The sequence below is a fragment of the Pongo abelii genome, chromosome X (assembly GCF_028885655.2).
Source record: "Pongo abelii isolate AG06213 chromosome X, NHGRI_mPonAbe1-v2.0_pri, whole genome shotgun sequence".
In the NCBI taxonomy this organism is placed as follows: domain Eukaryota; kingdom Metazoa; phylum Chordata; class Mammalia; order Primates; family Hominidae; genus Pongo; species Pongo abelii.
Window position 1 is genome coordinate 19,715,886 of NC_072008.2, and position 19,778 is coordinate 19,735,663.

The 19,778-nt window shown below is 43.6% G+C and overlaps 1 protein-coding gene across 7 annotated transcripts in view; it reads right to left on the bottom strand.

Annotated features, from left to right (window-relative positions):
- SH3KBP1 (SH3 domain containing kinase binding protein 1) overlaps positions 1–19,778 on the bottom strand; it is a 356,010-nt gene that overhangs the window by 81,506 nt on the left and 254,726 nt on the right. For all 7 annotated transcript variants that reach the window (XM_002831442.5, XM_054544393.2, XM_054544392.2 and 4 more), the window contains one exon: positions 19,137–19,231. In XM_002831442.5, the coding sequence (XP_002831488.2) occupies positions 19,137–19,231 (95 nt within the window). The remainder of the gene's footprint in view (positions 1–19,136; positions 19,232–19,778) is intronic.

The following is a 19,778-nucleotide window of genomic DNA, read 5'->3' on the forward strand; positions in this document are numbered from 1 at the left end:
AATGCCTGGGCTAGACTTCTAAAATGTGCAGGATAGATGAATCCAGGGGAGAAAAGAAAACCATCATGTCCTTGTGGGGCTTCCAAGCTCAGAGTCTAGTGGGAGAGGCAGACACAGTGAATCAGAATGGCACAGAAACACTGACAGAAGTGCTAGGCTGGATTTACAAACAAGTGGGACCAAGACAAGCTGGGCAGCCTGGAAGCAGAGAACAAGGACAGGAACTGAGGCAATGAGAATGGTCAAGGGAAGACTTGCTGAGCGTAAAGGAAGAGAAGAGGGAGAGAGGAAAGCTGTGCTCATGGAAGAGAATATACAGGAATTAGAGCTTGGAACAAAGCCCACCCCTCCAACATCTACTGAACAGTGATATGAGGCGTGAGGCAAGACAGCACCCATTGAGTGACAGGGGCAGAAAGGAGGGGCAGGTGATCAACCGCTTGTGAGGCCCGACTGCCATCAGGGTGGAAGTGGATATCCCCAAAGAAGACGGTAGAAGTTGAGTGAAGGCAGGATGGTGAGGCAGTAGCTGACCACTGAGGAGAGAGGTAATATGGCCCAAGTACTACAATTTGTTTCCAAATCTGGGGCACTATTAATAAATTACACCAGGACCCCAGGCATAACTCCAGACGACAGTCACCTTCATGGAGTTTTAGACTCTAATACAAATGAGAAAGAGCATTGTAGGCAGGTGAGGGGATGAACTCTGAATGAGGTGGGAGGTAGAAATGAGAAAAGGAGCAGCATGTAGATGAAGCTTCCAGAAAGCTGCTGTTTAGACATAAGCTCTATTAGCATGAACTCAGGGGAAAGTAGACCTAAACCCTTAGCAAGAATATGGAAAGAAATCATATTTCTGACATATCATTTTTACTTTTTCAAACTCAAGTCCTTAAAACGGCCAAAATGGTTTCTCTATGCCTCAACACCAGGGAGATATTAGGGTAACATATACTTTTCCCTATAAAATGCAAATGATGTTTTTCCTTTTAAGGAATGAATGGAGCATTAGGCGTTCTGTAGTCCAGCCTCTACGTTCTGCTACATCTCAGGTTATCTACTCTCTCCTAGCATACTGCTTATAACAGGGAACTCACTTTGTCACAAGGGAGCCATTCCTTATTTTGCCTGACATGTTCAAGTGGAACTCAGAGAGAGGTGGAACAGAGCAAGCATGGGCCATGTGACACTTAAGCTGTTCACTAGTGACGAAAGCTCCCTGGATCTCGGTTTTTTGACACGTGAAAATCTTTGCAAAGTATAAAGAGTGACACAAGAGCTGGTTGTTGTTATTGTCATCATTGTGATTATATGGCCTGGTCCGAATCCCTGAGGGATAACGTGACCAGGAGAGCTGCTTAATTACACTCATGTGCATTTGTCATGTGACCCAGTGCCATCCTCGAGTGCCAAGGAGCCACTCCTAGTCCCTGCTGCCTCGGGTGAAACCCCCTGGCAGCAGCTCACACACTTGGAGGGGGGCCAAGGGGACAGATGCCAAGGCCCCGGGGTGTGTCTGAGGAAGGAGGCCTTGCCCAGACTTCAGTATCAGGCCTCAGTCTGTTTAATCTTGCCAGCATGGCCCCGTGTAACCTGGCCGAAGTGCTCCACACAGCTGAGAGCAACTCCCTGACATACAACCTGCGGGCACAGAGAGGGCCACGTGAGACCTGGTGTGCCTACCTCTAGTCTAGGCACTTCAAATCTGTAGAAAAGACAAACTTGCCACCCAGCTTGTACATTGGTTAACAGAATGAGCTACAATCTCATCTTGGCTGTTTTGTCAAGAGTACAAAGCCATGTACTAGATGAGTGGCTCTCACACCTGTCTGCACATTTAGAATCACCTGGGAATTTAAAAGAAAATGCCGATGCCTGGGCCAGACTCCATACCCATTAAATCACAATTTGGGGGTGGTGAATTGGCACAGGAAATCAGTGCTTTTACAATGGCCCTAGGTTTTTCCAGTGTGTAGGCTGAGAATCAGTGATTTAAGATGAACGCTTCTCAAGCTTTCATGTGCATGCTTCTCACTTAGGGATCTTGTAAAAATGCCAATTCAAATTCAGTAGGTCTGGGGCAAGTCTGAGATTCTACACTTCTAAGAGGTTCCCAGGTGATGCCAATGCTCCTACTCCGTGGACCATACTTTGAGTCACAAGGTTCCTGAAAACGATAAGCTCCTTGAAAATGAGGATTCTTATCTTCACACCTCTGTCTCCATCTAATTCCTGCCATAGTGCCTGGAACATATCAATTCTGAATAAATGTCGACTGAATAGATGAATGACCCAATCTTCCTCCAGACTGTTGGTCCACTTCTCTCCACTTTCAAACATCAGAAGTGAGGTCAAACTGAACAAGGGGGAAGCAGGTGTAGAATTACTACACAAAGTAAGCCTCATCTATATGATCAGGCTTTACCTGCTGATCTGTTCTGAATTTATTATTTATTCAAAATTGTGGCAAAAACTTTAAAATTACCCCAAAAAGGTAGGCCACATTTTCTGAGGCATTGTGTCTTCTTTGAGTTCAAATGGGAACATGCAGCTTAGAAACAGACATTTCAAACCAAAAACTGAAAACATAAAAATGGGTACACCACTTGATGCAAACGAAAAAGAAAGGTATTCTGCTCAGTCACTTCTGATGGTCAGCTGCCCCCAGGCTCCCCAGTCCCAATTTCCCAGAAGTTATCTAGCATGGCTGTTCTTCATGACCTTCCCTGATATCATTTGAGGAGAAAGTGAGTGTTGGACAATTTGGGTGAGGCTGTTAAGTGAGCCTCAGCATGCCCCCAGGGGGCCTCACACCCTCAGCATCCACCAGCAGCATGGAAACAGCCATTTAATATTTGCTAATGAATGCCTTCTGCATAGAGCTTAGGGGTGGGGGCTATTGAGCGAAAGTTCCATGGAAGCCGGAGCCCAGAAGCACTCATCTCTGCCTCTGCTTGTTAACACCTCCCCAAGAGATGCAATTATTCTGCATGGCTGGGATTTCTGCTCAGAATTTTCTACATCCCCATAAATCAGTTACTAAAGGAGGCTCAGCCACATATCACGGTTTATAAGGTAAGAAGAAAAAACGAGGACTACACTGACTACTATTTAGTGTCAGAAGCAACGCCTGGCAGACCAAAATTAAAGAAAGAAGCCTGAGGAGACAGTCCTGGGGACAAGCTCACTCAAGAAAACAGTACATTCCAAATGCCAACATCACAGGATAGCTAAGGCTTAGGCAGTCATTCACTTTTTTTTTTTTTTTTTTTTTTTTAGACAGGGCCTCACTCTGTTGCCCAGGCTGGAGTGCAGTGGCGTTCCAAAGTAGAGCCATTGTTGAACATCTTTATACAGAAGGATAAATACATCATGGCTCACTGCAGCCTTGACCTCTCGGGCTCAAGCAATCCTTCCACTCAGTCTCTTGAGTAGCCAAGACTACAGGCATACTCCACCAAGCATGGCTAATTTTTTAATTTTTTGTAGAGTCAGGGTCTTGCCATGTTGCCCAGGCTAGTCTCAAATTCCTAAACTCAAGTGATCTGCCCGCCTCAGCCCTCCAAAGTGCTGGAATTACAGATGTGAGCCACCACGCCTGACTGGCAGTCACTCACTCTTTTGTAATACAACGAAGTCATGACCCAGAGTTGAACTACTTACAAAAAATCCTGGCTTCTTAGCAGGCAACAATTTACAGGCTTTGCTATACTAACTTTTGCTTTTTTCTTTTTACATACTATATAACTAGTAACAAGAAACTGGGTGGATAACACACAAAAAACAGTAAACACATTTCCTCTCGGGCATGCCAATATTAACTGAAGCAGGTATCAATGCCTGAAAACTGTACTCAGAAACACCCCTATGTCTTCTCCAAGCCACCTCACATTTTCCTGCTTCTTCATAGATCTAGTCATTTGTGATTATATTATCTCAACAGTTGTTTAGCAACTGTGCATGCTGTTGTTCAAAGACTGGATTTTGTTGTCTTCCCTGAAAGAGTGTTGAGTTCTGCTATGGTAGGCAGGTTACTTTGCAGGTCAGCTTGACTGGTCAAGGCTTGGGTTTTAGGCTTTGTTACAATGGGTCTAGGGTAGTGCTGCTCCTGTGGCTGGCTTTTCTGGGTTCTCAACTGGATGCCAGAAGTGTTTAGCACCTCGTGTTTTTCTACTCTGCTTAGCTAGAACTCTAACATCTCCCATTACTGGTGATCTCTGGGATATCCACTCAGCTCACGCCCCCTCCAAGTTCTTATTTTCTGCCAGGCCTAGTGGAATCTTGCCCTACTGATGCCTGGCTTAGTATTTGGCCAAATCATCTAGATCTATACATTTCTGACACTCTTTCCTTGTGTAGCTCATTCTTTTGCAGTTCCCTGCCCTGAAAATTTGAGCCACCCCAGCAGTCCTGAATTACAACTTGTTTCCTCTATCCAATAAGTGAGTCTGCTACTCTTTGTTTGGGCTCCACTGCCTTGTGCTGCAATTTGGAAGGTGCCTGTAGGCAAAAAGCCAGGGTTGATGTAAAACTCACTTTTATGCTTCCCTTGTCTCCAGGATCACATCCTTGTGATATGTATTGTCCAATGCCTAAAAACAGCCACTTCATATGTTTTGGCCAATGTTAGAGTTGTCTATGACAGGAAGGTAAGTCTAATTACCCTTTACTCTATAATAGCTGCAACCCCAAGTTATATATTCCCTCAAAAAGATTGTTTCTTCAATTAGACTGGACTTTTTCATTCTAGATATAATAGAACTTTCAGCTCTATCTTTAAAAGTCTGAGCTATTTCAAGGTCTAATTCCCAAAAGAAGTCCTAGAGAAAGAATGTGTGAAATGAAGATACATACAAGGGTTTTTAATTATCCTGGAGTTTCCTTTGCCAGTCATATGTTCCTTTCTCTAACAAGGAAGGTGAAGTATTCCCTAAAGTAAAGTAGAGCCATTGTTGAACATCTTTATACAGAAGGATAAATACATGCAGTAAGTTAGTGCCACCTAGCTTTTTTCAGATAATGGCGCACACATAAAATAGTAGTATTTTTATGACATACTGCTGGAGGCCAAAGGTTGTTGAAGGCCATCAGCCCAGAGGGGTGATTCCGGCCAGCTAAGGCCCTTCCCATCCACCTCAGAGAGCTGAAGAAATCACTACCCTACTCTCACAGCACATACGTGAGGAAATGCTACAGAAGTAACCTTTGAGTTCAGATGTCATTAAGAAATGGGGGGGGGGGGGGAACCTTAAACCAAATCTCAGTCCCTAGGAAGAGAACAGGACTTCCACAGGTGTTCAGTGTCATGAAGGCAGGAATCAGGAAGGCCCATGGGGATTTTCATAGAAGACAACCAAGGGCAGAAGCCCTAAAGGCCTCTGTGTGCACAGCCTGTTTTCCTCTTAGAAAAAGATGTTTCTAGGGCTAGGCGCAGGGGCTCACGTCTGTAATCCAAGCACTTTGGGAGGCCAAGGTGGGCGGATCACGAGGTCAGGAGTTCATGACCAGCCTGACCAACATGGTGAATCCCTGTCTCTACAAAAAATACAAAAATTAGCCGGGCGTGGTTGCACACACATGTAATCCCAGCTACTCAGGAGGCTGAGGTAGGAGAATCGCTTGAACCCAGGAGGTGGAGGTCGCAGTGAGCCGAGATTGTGCCACTGTACTACAGCCTGGGTGACAGACAGCAAGACTCCGTCTAAAAAAAAAAAAGTTTCTATCTGGAGCCTCTTCAGAGAACAGCACCCAACAGATGCTGCCATATTGGCCCAACTCCAGGGTGACCATTCATATTTGGTACTTCCTAGAGTTGTGGAACATGGCTATATAGTTTGTACACAAAAAATACACCAGAATTATTTATTGATTTCATAATTTCCTTTGCAACATATGCAATCTTAAGTCTCCTAAAAAATGTTTATGCTTTAGCCTTTTTTCTAATTGTGGAATGAAAGAATTTCTACTCCCATAAGTCCACTTCAAGGGTCAGTAATTGACTGGGTGCAGTGGTTCACGCCTGTAATCCCAGCACTTTGGGAGGCTGAGGTGGGCGGATCACTTGAGTCTAGGAGTTTGAGACCAACCTGGACAATATGGCAAAACCCCATCTCTACAAAAAATTAGTCAGATGTGGTGGTATGCCTGTAGTCTCACCTACTTGGGAAGCTGAGGTAGGAGGATCACCTGAGCCCAGAAGGTCAAGGCTGCAGTGAGCTGCGATCACACCACCACACTCCAGCCTGGGTGACAAGAGTGAGACCCTGTCTTAAAAAAAAAAAAAAATCGGGCAGGAGCGGTGGCTCACGCCTGTAATCCCAGCACTTTGGGAGGCCAAGGAGGGCAGATCACCTGAGGTCAGGAGTTTGAGACCAGCCTAGCCAACATGGCAAAACCCCATCTCTACTAAAAATACAAAAATTAGCTGGACTTGGTAGTGGGCACCTGTAATCCCAGCTACTCGGGAGGCCGAGGCAGGAGAATTGCTTGAACCCAGGAGGCGGAGGTTGCAGTAAGCCAAGATTGTGCCACTGCACTCCAGCCTGGGCAACAGAGCCAGACTCTGTCTCAAAACAAAACAAAACAAAAAACAGTAATCATGTGAAAAAGAGATCCTTATATAGACAGAACCTTCCCAATGTCCTTGTAAGATGGCTTTAAGTATTCCAAGAGATGTTAACTATATATAAGGGCATGTGAACAAGTCATACACAAAATACAAATTATTAAGCTAGCACTTTTACATTTTTTTCCTGTCCATTTAAATATAATCAAGTATGTGGTTGGGTGCAGTGGCTCACACCTGAAATCCCAACATTTTGGGAGGCCAAGGGGGGCAGATCACTTGAGCTCAGGAGTTTGAGACTAGCCTGGCCTGTACATAGTGAAACCCCATCTCCACTAAAAATACAAAAATTAGCCGGGTGTGGTGGCGCATGCCTGTAATCCCAGCTACTTGAAAAGCTGAGGCACGAGAATCACTTGAACCCGGGAGGCAGAAGTTGCAGTGAGCCGAGATGGTGCCACTGTACTCCAGCCTGGGCGACAGAGTGAGACTTCGTCTCAAAAAAAATAAATAAATAAAATTTTAAAAATATAAATAGATATAATCAAGAACGTAAACTTATGTAACAACATTTTCACAGAAACTTCTCATTTTGTGGGAAAGTTGCTAGGGACCTTGCTAGGTCATTTACATTGAGATGACCACTTAATCTGAAATCCTAAAAGCTGTTTCTAATGGCACCTTCAGCTCATCCATAGCACATTGCTGAATGTGTAGTCTACTCCTCCAGGATGTGCAACCTATAGCTGAGTTTTTACCTTCATTTATGGTTTAGAGAACTGCATTGACTCTGCATCCAAATACATGCTTTTCTTCCATTAAAAGGATGGTAGATATGAGAGAAAATCATTTTGCTTCACTGGTAGACAGTGGCGTTCATAAAGCATGTTTTATTATTATGTTTTAAGAGATTTTCTTAGCTCCTGCACCACTTCTAAGAGATACAAAAAAAGCTTTAAAAAAGGAGAAGGTGGTATTCTTCATTCCACAGATAAGGACTGGGAAGGAACAGGAGGTGAAGGGCATAGCCATGATCATTTTGAAGGTCAAGAACACTGAAGCCAGCTACAGCGACTATTAGTAAATTCCTAAATTCCTATCTTCCACTTCCATTCTTCACCAGACAAACCCACACTTCTTTTAAGAAATTCTTCTACTAGGAAAACATATTTCTCAGCCTGAAAACTTGTTTGGTGCCTTTTAATCTATACTTAGCTGATTTAGCTTCTAGGCCTGTGCAGCGAGTAAAAAATACAATTCCAAAGTCAAATCTAGGCCCTCGGGCTGCTCAGCTGAGTCCAGAACAGACTACTGGAGTATGGCTCTGTCTGTCTGCCACCACGGGGGAGAAAGGGCACGGGGCAAGGAAAGGCTCCAATGTGAAAGATCCATGTATTACAAGAGGTATTCCCAGGAAGACTCAGAATGAAACCAAGGTCCTTCAAATCCACGCAATTACGTAGCAGGCAATTACTTACTGAACACTGGGGCTTAGATGGCCTTGTAGGAAAAATAGACTAGCCAATAACATTCTCTCAAGAGTGTCTTTGCAGAGCAAAAGTTTTTAATTTTGCTGAAGTTCAATTTGGCAAGTTTTTTCTTTTATGGATTGTGTTTTTGGTATCATGTCTAACAACTCTTTTCTCCTGTGTTTCATATATAACTTCTGATGTTTTATGTTTTACATGTAGATCTATGGTCCATTTTGAGTTAAATTTGTATAATAGGTTGAGGTTAGTTTTTTGTTGTTGTTGTTGTTGTTTTTTTGCCTATGGGTGTCCAATTATGCCAATACCATTTCTTTTTTTTTTTTTTTGAGACGGAATCTTGCTCTGTCGCCCAGGCTGGAGTGCAGTGGCGCAATCTTGGCTCACTGCAAGCTCCGCCTTCCGGGTTCACACCATTCTCCTGCCTCAGCCTTCCTAGTAGCTGGGACTACAGGCGCCTGCCACCACACCTGGCTAATTTTTTTTTTTTTTTGTATTTTTAGTAGAGATGGGGTTTCACCGTGTTAGCCAGGATGGTCTCGATCTCCTGACCTCGTGATCCGCCCATCTCGGCCTCCCAAAGTGCTGGGATTACAGGCGTGAGCCACCACGCCCAGTCGCCAACACCATTTCTTGAAAAGATTATCCTCTCTTAAACTGTCTTTGTATCTTTGTTGAAAATTAATTGGCTGGATTTTTTTATGAGTCTATTTCCAGATATTCTATTTCAAGGGCCAGCAAACTACAGCCCATGGGCCAAGTCTAGCCTGCCACCTATTTCTCTATGGTCCACAAACTAAGAATAGTTTTTACATTTTTGAATGGTTTTTAAAAATCAAAAGAAGAATAATATTTCAAGAAATGTGAAAATTATATGATATTCAAATTTAAGTGTCCATAAATAAAGTTTCATTGGAACTCTGCTACACCCATTCATTTACCTCTATGGCTGCTTTTGCTCTAAAATGGCAGAGTTGAGTAATTGTGACACAGACTGCACGACCCACAAAGCCTGAAATATTTACTCCCTGGCCCTTTGCAGAAGTTTGCCAAACCCTGGTCTAGGATATGAGGATCCTTATACGCATCCATGCAGAACCTCAGGGACTCTCTCAATGCCACTATAAAAAAAAATACTGTAAAGACAGAAGCTTTAAATAAAAACACTGAAAGCCCTGAGGAAGGCAGAAAAATAATGCATTTAATAGTTGGCTACCATTTCCAGCTAGAAATAAAATATAAAAACCTTAATCAAAACTATTCTTAAAAGGACAGATTTTACTGCACTATACAGTTAACTATAAAATGAGGAAATTTTAAGCCTAAAAGGCATTTATTTTAATGACTTTTTTCTTAAAGATCTCCATGAGTCATAAACTAAGAAAAAATATTTGTAATATGAAGATGACAGGTTAATGTCATGAATATAAGGTATTTTTATAAAAATCAATTGGAAATGATGCATAAAATGTTCAAGCTTGGTAATCATTTTTTAAAATGCAGAATTAGCAGAGCCCAAATCACATTAGCAGAGATTTAAAAAGATGATAATATCCAGGGATGACAAGAATAGGGAAATATATTTGCATGCACTCCTGTGAGGAGACTAAATTGGCACAATCTTTCAGGATGTATCCTCAATAGGCCCTCAAAATGCATCAATACAGTATTACATTGAGCAATTTATCATCAGGAAATAGTAACTGCTAACATTTATGTAGCAGCTATTAGGACCCAGGCTTTCTAAATGCTTTACCTACTTCATCTCATTTAATCTTCACAACACCAGGATGTAGGTACTATTATTACTCTCATTTCACAGATGTGAAAACTGATGCACACAGAGATGAGTAACCTGCCAAGGTATCACAGCTAGGAGGAAGTGGCAGAAATGCACACAAAGACTGTTGAACAGGGTGATGACTACGTGCAACACGGTCTAACACAAAGAAAAACTGGAAACAAGCTAAGCATAAAAGAGGATTGTCGAGGGCCAGGCCCAGTGGCTCACGCCTGTAATCCCAGCACTTTGGGAGGCCAAGGCAGGCAGATAACTTGAGGTCAGGAGTTCGAGACCAGCCTGGCCAACATGGTGAAACCCCATCTCTACTAAAAATACAAAAATTAGCCGGGTGTGGTGGCACAGGCCTGTAGTCCCAGCTAATCAGGAGGCTGAGGCACGAGAATCGCTTGAACCGAGGAGGCGGACGTGGCAGTGAGCCGAGATCATGCCACTGCACTCAAGCCTGGGCAAAAGAGTAAGACTCTGGCTCAAAAAAAAAGGGGATTTTGGTACTCTCTCCATACATTAGGATTCAGGATGCTAAGGAATCATTTACCCATGCTGCCAAGGATAATCATGATGTATTTTGGACAAAGAGGGTTATTATAAAATAGTGTATATAATATGATCCTATGATCCTATTTTTATTTTAAACTGTAATTATGTGCACATATGGAAAAAGTCTGAAAGAATAATTGCTAAAATATTAAGAGGTATGTGAAGGTGGTAAGGTCACCGGTAATTTTGATTTTTCTTTGTATTTATTTGTCTGTTTTTCTCATTTTTTTTCCAAGAGCAAGTGTTATTTATACAATTTTAAAGTATTACTTAAAAGTGTATCCCCGCCGGGCGTGGTGGCTTATGCCTGTAATCCCAGCACTTTGGGAGGCCCAGGCAGGTGGATCACCCGAGGTCAGGAGTTCAAGACCAGCCTGGCCAACATGGTGAAACCCCGTCTCTACAAAAATACAAAAATTAGCCAGGCATGATGGCAGTTGCCTGTAATCCCAGCTACTCAGAGGCTGAGGCGGGAGAATCACTTGAACCCGGCAGGCGGAGGTTGCAATGAGCCAAGATCACGCCATTGCACTCCAGCCTGGGTGACAGAGCGAGACTCCATCTCAAAAAACAAACAAACAAAAAAGTGTATCCCATGCCACTTTCATCTCAGAAACCGTGTATTTTAATAAAATGCAAATATGAATGCAAAGAGCTTTGAGATACTGAACAAGACAGGTTATACAACTGTAATACATTACTTTCATCCTAAGAAAAGCTAAAATAAATAATGAAATGGAACTTCAGGGGAAGTACTGACCTTAATTTCAGGACAGTTCAATATACCAAGAAAGAACATTCAGTTGCCCGGCATTTGTCTTTTCATCTTCTTCTAATAACTTATCATAGCAATAACTATGATTTAACCTTTAAAGAAAATATTGTGTGTGTAAAGACAGAGTCTCTCGCTATGTTGCCCAAGCTGGTCTCAAACTCCTTGGCTCAAGCAATCCTTCTACCTCAGCCTCCCCAAAGTGTTGGGATTACAGGTGTGAGCCACTACACCCAGCCCTATGATTTAACCTTTATGTTTCCAAAGCACTTTTAGATACAACATGTCATTTAAGCCTCAGAACACCCCTATCAGAGTAATACAAATAGAAAGGGTGGAGATAGAAACAGAAAAAAAAGGGGAGTTTCTCTAATTCCTTAAGATACCTACAGATTTTTTTTTTCTGTGTGTTGCAGAGGGGGAAAAAAAGTGTCCCAAGATGGGGGATTACTGATGTCCTGCCACTTTAGCACAACATTCTGCAGAGATATGACAATTAGGTTGAATAAACACAGGATCTCTTTAGACATTTTTATATAATTTGTGTAGGCATATGAACCTAGGAACTTACATCAGCTGCAAACTCATCTGTCCATGATACAAAGGAAAAATCTATAATAATGACCATCAAAATGTTGGGGTGGCCTTCCAACAACTGTCTACTGGTAAACTAAAAAGATATTTTCTCCCACCCCAAGCCCTATGTTTACCATCCTCATCTAATTTAAAACTATGTCTGTGTGATGGTAATGATTCTTCTCACTGGTCCCAGTGTCCTGGCTACTTATAAAAGGAAGACAAAACAGCAACAAATTGTATTCCTTTGGGTTTTAAATGCTCTGAGGAGGAGATATATTGTGACTTCTGTCTAGAATAAGGACATAAGCAGTCTAACAAGATAGGCCATGCTGCAAGAAATACATTCTATGACATAAATGACTCATTTGCTCAACACTGACATTTTCCAAATGTCTGTAAACCCAGATCATCCCAGACCTATGCTTAACTTCTTCATTCACTCATAAAACATGTCTGTCTAATGGGTCTGTCAGCATGTCATCATCTTCAGGGTGACACCTGCTAATTTACTCCTCACCCTTGGAACCACATTTAATCCTACCATTTGAGCTCTGCTAAAAGCTTCAGCAGTTCAGAGAGAAAGGGTCAGGGCCAGCAATCGATTTAGCTGATCAGCTTTATTCCTACCAAGCTAAGGATCTTGCTTGAGATTCCTAAGGCCACTTCTCTTTGTGAAGGCAACCTTATTTTCCTGTGGGGTGGGAAGCAAGGAAGTCTGAAAACATTTTTCTCATGAATACATGTTTTAGTTTATTAATGAATTAATGGGAGGGAGGCAGGAAGGGGAAATAAACATTAGAACAAAAAAAAATAACAGAGTTGATCATAGAATGTCTTAGGAAGGACCTCAGGACTCCCGCCTGCCTTTTTTTTTTTTTTTTTTTTTTTTTTTTTCCCCACGACAGCGAGTGGAAAGCTAAGTGGCAACCAGGCTGGGAAGAAAAGAGGAAGGCAAAATACTCTGGGCATGGGAAGAAACTGGAAAAAAGCAGTTGGGGAGGCGGGCCTCAGGCACAAAAAGAACCAATGTCAACCCTAAGCTGAACTCATCATTCCCTCTGCATGGACCATCATTTCACTCTTTTAGAGGTGACAGTGGGCTCCTACAGTCATGGATGATCCAGAAACCACCACAGTGATGTCCTGACCCTAACAGATTGGAAACACAGATTTCAAAATGCAAGCATCAGCAACAAAGCATGGGCTGATGGCATGGTAATATTGTTTTTCTGCTAAGTAACAATGATAATGTCATTACCTTAGAAAGGAAACTCCACAGACACTTGCCCTGGATATCCAGTAACAATGAGGACTCTCAATGAGTAGACAAGAGTCACTTCTGGAAGTGACTCAGCCCCATAGGAAACACGAACTCCACCCGCAGTTACCACCTTGCCCAGCCCCCAAGTTCCAAGAGCACTTGGCCCAGGGTCAGCAGACGCCTCTGACCTGGCTCTGCCACTGACTTGCTGGGAGTCCCTCGGGAAAGCTGCTTCAGCACTCTGGGCCTCTGCTCCTCCTTTGTAATCTGCAGAGAACACGCATGGTCCCACCTAATTCCCGGGGTTGCTGTGAAGATGAGGGGAGATGCTGAGCTCCGGGGAGACTCCTGAGGAAAGGGGAATGGTGATGATGGTCCCGGGCTCTTGCTGCCAGTGGTCCAGAATCCTGTGCTGGGAAGCTGTGGTCCTGGAGGAAGATCTAGCTATTATTAAGTTAATTAAATGTTCAACTGTTGTCTGGGACAGGAGGGAGGAAAACACGTTGAGGTAAAGATGAAAGGAGCGATTCTAACTGTGCCCTCACAGCATGTCTAGCTCCAAATACTTGGGGTCCCTACAAAGAAGCAAAATTCCTGGTTTGAATTTTTGGCTCACCATTGTATCCCAGCATTTTGCACAGCTCCTGGCACACCATAAATATTCTTCAATGTATGAATGAATGAATGAATGAATGAGTGAATGAACATTGTGAGGGGAAGAGGACAGGGTGCAAATTAAAATCACTGTCAATAATCTTCAGTGGATAATCCTCACAGTCCAAGGAAAGATGACTGTACTACTGTGTTGGGGATGCCACTAACTGTCTTTAGCTAATATTATGGGTCCCCTCTTTTTTGTGGTTTGGGGGACGGGGTCTCACTCTGTCCCCCAGGCCTGAGTGCAGTGGCACAATTATGGCTCACCGCAGCCTCAACCTCCCGGGCTCAGGCAACCCTCCCGCCTCAGCCTCCCGAGTAGCTGGAACTATAGGAACACAACACCACACCTGGCTAATTTTTGTATTTTTTTGTGAAGATGGGGTTTCACCATGTTGTCCAGGCTGGTCTCAAACTCTCAGGCTCAAGTGATCCTCCCGTCTCAGCCACTCAAACTGCTAGGATTAGAGACAGGAGCCACTGAGCCCAGCCTGGGTCCCCTCTTTCTCTAGGGTGTGTCTATCAGTTTCCTTCCATGAACATTAATGCTAGCTAATATTGCCTCCGTTCCCTTCCCTCCATCTCTACGACTCCACGATTTTGACCAATAATGTTAGCTTTCTAAGCGTTGATCTTGATGTCATCAAATAGGCTTAAAACAATGAAGACATGGGGGTTGGGTATGCTTTAAGGGTCAAAGACACAACTACCCAAGGAAGCCTGTTTGATAAGAAACACCTAAAGGTCCTTGTTTACAGTGGGGTCACAGAGGAAGCCTTTCCTCCTAGGTTAGTGGGAGCTGTGAGGAACGGCTGTTGCTCTGAGGCCAGGAGGCTGTTGGCCAAGAGTGGGAACATGGCCACTCTCCACAGCTGGGCTCATTCTGCCCCAAGCGGCAGCGGCCACAGCGTGGGACACCTTGCAATGGCCATCTCACCCTTGCAGCGGAGCCCTGGCATAGCTCCTGCCAAGCTGCCCTCAGCCCTTCTCCAGGAAGCTTCTCCAGTTGAGAATGAGACCCAGAAGCTTCGGAACGTTTTCAAACACACTCTGAGCACAAATCAGGAAGGCAGGGATGGGGGTGGCAGGAACACAGACGCGGGAGTTATTTTTGAGTGACTGGAAATAAAAGCTAAACACAGGTGTGTTCTGCACGAGTGGAAATGTTCCTAAATTCACAAGAATTCTTTATAAATAAACTAGAAAACAAACCATTCAGGTTGCCACATTTCCTCCTGGTTTCCAGGGACACACAGAAATAGTTTGGGTCTTTGCACATTATTTCAGGAACTGCAGAGGGCTTATACACACCCACTAAAGGTGTCTGACTCATTTTCTAGAAAGCCACATGAACTGACAATCTAGGGCTAAAAATGAGGGCAAAGCCTGCTCTGTGACTCCTGCTACAGCACAGAAAAGCAGGGCAAAGGGAAACCACCTTCACTGATACCAAAGTAAATGTCAGAGGAATTCGGGGTCTATCAGGAGCCTCTACGGCGAACACAGAATTTAGAGAACAGCAATTCCAGTCTTTCACCTCAACTCCTACATCCAATAAATATGCGTATCAGAATGCATATTAAACAGATCATGGTGAAACCATTCATTTTATAATAGCAACAGTATACAATCATCTCAATGAACTTCTGGGCGATTCCTAACTTAGAGAAAGAGTAACAATTTTCTATAATGTCAGCACGGTTTTACAGGCTCCGACTCCATTCTTCCCACTTTCAGCAAGCAAAATATTTATGGCATGTTTTCTTTCCAAATTCTTGCTAAAATATCCTCCACTGTGAATACTTAACTATTTTAGGTGGATTTTTTACCATTTTAACCTACTTAACGTCATGGCATTCCAGCCTCAGCAGCAAACTGGGCTCAGACACAAGAGCCCTTCCATTCCCACTTCCAGGGCCCAAGAAAGAGCAGCCAGGGTTGGGTGACAATTCCTAGAATTATGGGTGCCACTGACAGACCCCTCCCTGCCAGAGCAAATCCTCGCAGCAGCCCTGTGAGGTCAGCTTTATGGCCCTTGCTTTATGGCTGAGGAAACTCAGACTCAGAGGGGGTAAGCAACATGCCCGAAGAGACACAGCCAGGAACAGTGGAGCTGGGATTCAAACCCTGGTTCCGGGAGCTGGTAGCCTACATGGCACTTGTCATCTGAACACACCGCTTCCAGCAAACTGGAATGCTAGGTTAAGGCTGGCAGGCATTTTATGGAAATAAAAGTAAAAATCTGCACAAGCACGGGATAGCAAGAGATCTGATTTCCGAGCAGGTTGTATAAAAAAATAATAAAAGCAAAATGATAGAGCACAAAGGATTTTCTTAAGCAGCATGCTCTAAAATGGGCCCAAGCAGCATGAGTTAAGACTGGCTGTGTGATTAGCTATCCAAAAAAACCCAGCAAACTGGAAGCTGGGTGCAGCGGCTAGGCCGGCTGCGGTGGCTCACGCCTGTAATCACAGCACTTTGGAAGGCTGAGGCGGGTGGATCACTTGAGGTCAGGAGTTCGAGACCAGCCTGAGCAACATGGTAAAACCTCGTCTCTACTAGAAATACAAAAATTAGCCAGGCATGGTGGCACACACCTGTAATCCCAGCTACTCAGGAGGCTGAGGTGGGAGAATCACATGAACCTGGGAGGTGGAAGTTGCAGTGAGCCGAGATCGCATGGTTGCACTCCAGCCTGGGTGACAGAGTGAGACCCTGTCTCAAAAACAAAATAAAACAAAACAAACAAAAAATAGCGATGTGGGTAGGTAGAGGGCATCTCGGGCATCAGGAACATGGTCTGAGTCAAGTTAGTGAGGACACATGAGCAGGAGGGGGATATACGGGGGGTACCTGCAGAACAGCCACATGGACCAAGGCCACCAAGACAGACTGAGGCCAGGCCGGGTGAAGGAGTGCTAGGATCATCTATCTGGATTTTACAATAAAGAAAAAGAAAGTTACTAAAGATTTTGATTGGTGCAGAAGGGTAAGTGAGCACAGCATTGTTAGAGAATGACAAAAAGAAGGGGCTGAGGTGCTAGGGATGAAGTGGGTAGAGGACACTGGAGCGGGGGGAAACATCCCTCCATCCTTCACCACCCCAGGGCTCTCCTCCAGACCAGGTGCTATGGTGGGTGCTAGAGAAAGAAGGATGGAGGAAGCCTGGTCCTTGCTCACCTGGCCTGGACAGATACAGAACAACTCAAGCCTGTGCTTAGCTCTGCAGGGCAGGAAGTGGCAGGGATGGAGAAAGGCTTGCGGGTGGGAGCAGGGTGGGACTAGGAGGACCAAGTGTCAAAATGGTGATATGAGAACTCTAGGCCTGAGGAGTTGGATCAGTGTGAAAGTCAGGTCAGCAGACCAAGTGTACAGCGGAGATGACAACGTCATGTTTTGCAAATATAATATTAATAGCAGTGCGCTGCTTCAGTTTCTAAACTGCTTTCAAATACGTTAATCTATGAAACTAGAAAAATGGGATGTAACCTTCAGGACACTCTTGAAAGCAGCCTGCCACATCTACCTGTTCATTTATCTGTACCATGTGGATGGGACCGATAGATAATCCCTTTCTGACTAAGGTCATTAGAAAAATCACATTAATTTTTATCAGACTGGATCTCAGGCTGGGAGGTTAGAAACAAAATCATCAAGATGAATGTGTTCTCATTATGATATGTATTCAAATGGAAGGACTGGAGTATAATACGTTAGAAATAGATGTGTGTCTTTTCTCAGACTTCATTAAATATTATTGACATACCAGGTTTTCAACTAAAAAGAGGCTCCCTCTCTTCCAAAGACAAAACAAAAACAGGCTAGTGAGTCCCCCCCTCCCTCCCACTGCAAAGAATAGCAGTTATTTAATTCTCTGGTTGCTTTATCATCAAGGGGGAAAAAAGCACTCTAGCCTTTTCCCAGTATTTCTAAAACCAAATTATCTGTGCTAATTATTACAGCATTCGTATCGTGCTTCACACCCATTTAACAACTTCCTTATTCCGCTTGTTTGGTTACAGGTCTGATTAAAAATAGGAAATGCACTGTGTATCAGAAAGCAATCTGAAAGAGACAGAAAAGAATCACTTCTGCCTCATTTGCAGAAAACAACGAGGGAAGCATTTTTCCCCTCATTTCCTCCTGCCACGTTCAACACCTACAGAGACATACTGAAATAACTTCAGGGGAGAATACTGTACAGGTAAAAAGATGGACGAGTTCTTGGGTGATCTGCAAAACAGGGAATGATTTGCTGTTCCAGAAAGCATTATATACTCCATACCACTGTTATATGGAGTCCATGAGAGGACCACCTTTCTCCCTAAAACTCCTGACCTTTGGCAAGCTAGTTAACTTCTGGGGTCATTAGTTCCCTGGCATCTTTGGATTTGGCTCTTAAAACACACAATCTCTAAAGCCATGTCTTAGAGGTAACCTCTTGATAACAAAGGTAAATCTTACTGATCACCTTATGGACAAGCCCTGGGGGAGGGGGAGGGCCGGCGACACCACAGTCTCCACTCTCTCAGTAATGGCCACAGTCAGCGGGACCCTGGGCCTACCCCCACTCTACGCACCTGCAATCTCTTCCCCTTCCCTGCATCCTCCACCCTGCTAAGGCTTCCCAGCCCTGCAAGAGCGAGCGCAGGCAGCCACGATGATCTCCCAAGTCACACTTGTGCTAAGGGAACTGTGCTAAGTTCCCTGTCACTCCCCTGAATACAAGAATAAAACCACCATACACATCTTCAAGACCAATCAACTTCTCACCGTATTTGACCATCATAAAAATGCTGTTCTTCAGAGAAAAAGTCATATATTCTGGGTATTGCTTAAACAATGTATCTTTCAACCATCTACTTGGTGAGTACCATTGTGTGAAAGCACACAGAGTACACAGCCAAGGCCCTTGTTCAACTGCATCACTTCACACAGATTTTATAGCTCTCTGTTTATTTACAGGGCTCTGGCTCTAATAATAATAAAATCATTCAACCTTCTTAGCCCAAACGAGACAGGAAAAATTCTCTCAGGCACTCTACCTGTCTTTGATCTGAACAGCAAATGTTCTTTAAGTGTTTTCTGCCTGTGAGGCATGACCAGCCTTTTAAAAAAACTCCTCCTCAGATACCTCAGGACACAGAGCTCTGCAGCCTGGCTGCTGTGGAGGGCAGGATCTCCAGCCAAGCAGGCTGCCTTTTGGGTTATTCCTTCTGGAACAGACTTTTCTGAAGGACCATGCAAATCTGCAGCTGGTCCTAAGGCAAACAAATCTATTCTCGTCTCAAGGAATGCATTCACTTGGACGCTGGGCTTAGCTTGATCAAAAGGAAAGATGCAAGATTCTTCCTCACAAGTTCAGGACTGAGAAAACCAAGCTTTCAAGCCCTGAAGCAAAAGCTTATACTGTCCAGTCAACACCCCAAAGCAGTTTGCGGTTTAGAAGGTAGGAGACAACCTTTGTTTACCTTATTGATGAGAGTGACTATATCTCCTTCTTTGATTGTCAATTCATCATCATTCTGTGCCTCATATGGAAATATTACTTTGCAGTAATCCTTGCCTATAAGAAAAACAGAAAACATAACCTTTAAAATGCTTTATCTAATGAGCTGGCCCAGGAGAAAATGATCTCTATCACATTAAGTTCAGGGAAAGGCACACTTAACAGGTAGCATATTACTGCTGCAGGAAGAAAGGGTGACCCTCAGGAAATGACCCGAGAGTGCTCACTTTTGGCTCATGTATATTTATTGGCTTCCACTTTTTTCCCCTTACAAATCATGTGACATCGTGAGATGCCCCTGACTGCTTTGCTTTTCTCTGGCAGAAAGGTAAAAATGTTTCCTTACTCAGGAAAACAGACATATACCATTTTATATACTCTTCAAGTGCATGCATAAACATATATCGTCTACAGAGGGCAAAAAAACCTTAAGTTTTGCCTCACTGCCTTTTCCCACACATTACTAAATTAGAAACAAGGTATTTATATATGTTACAAAGCTACCAGGGTACATAAAACAATGAAAAATTACCCCATTATGGTATGTCTTAAGAGACAAGTGTCAATGTATTTCTATGTAAGCACATGCCAACCATAAACAGCC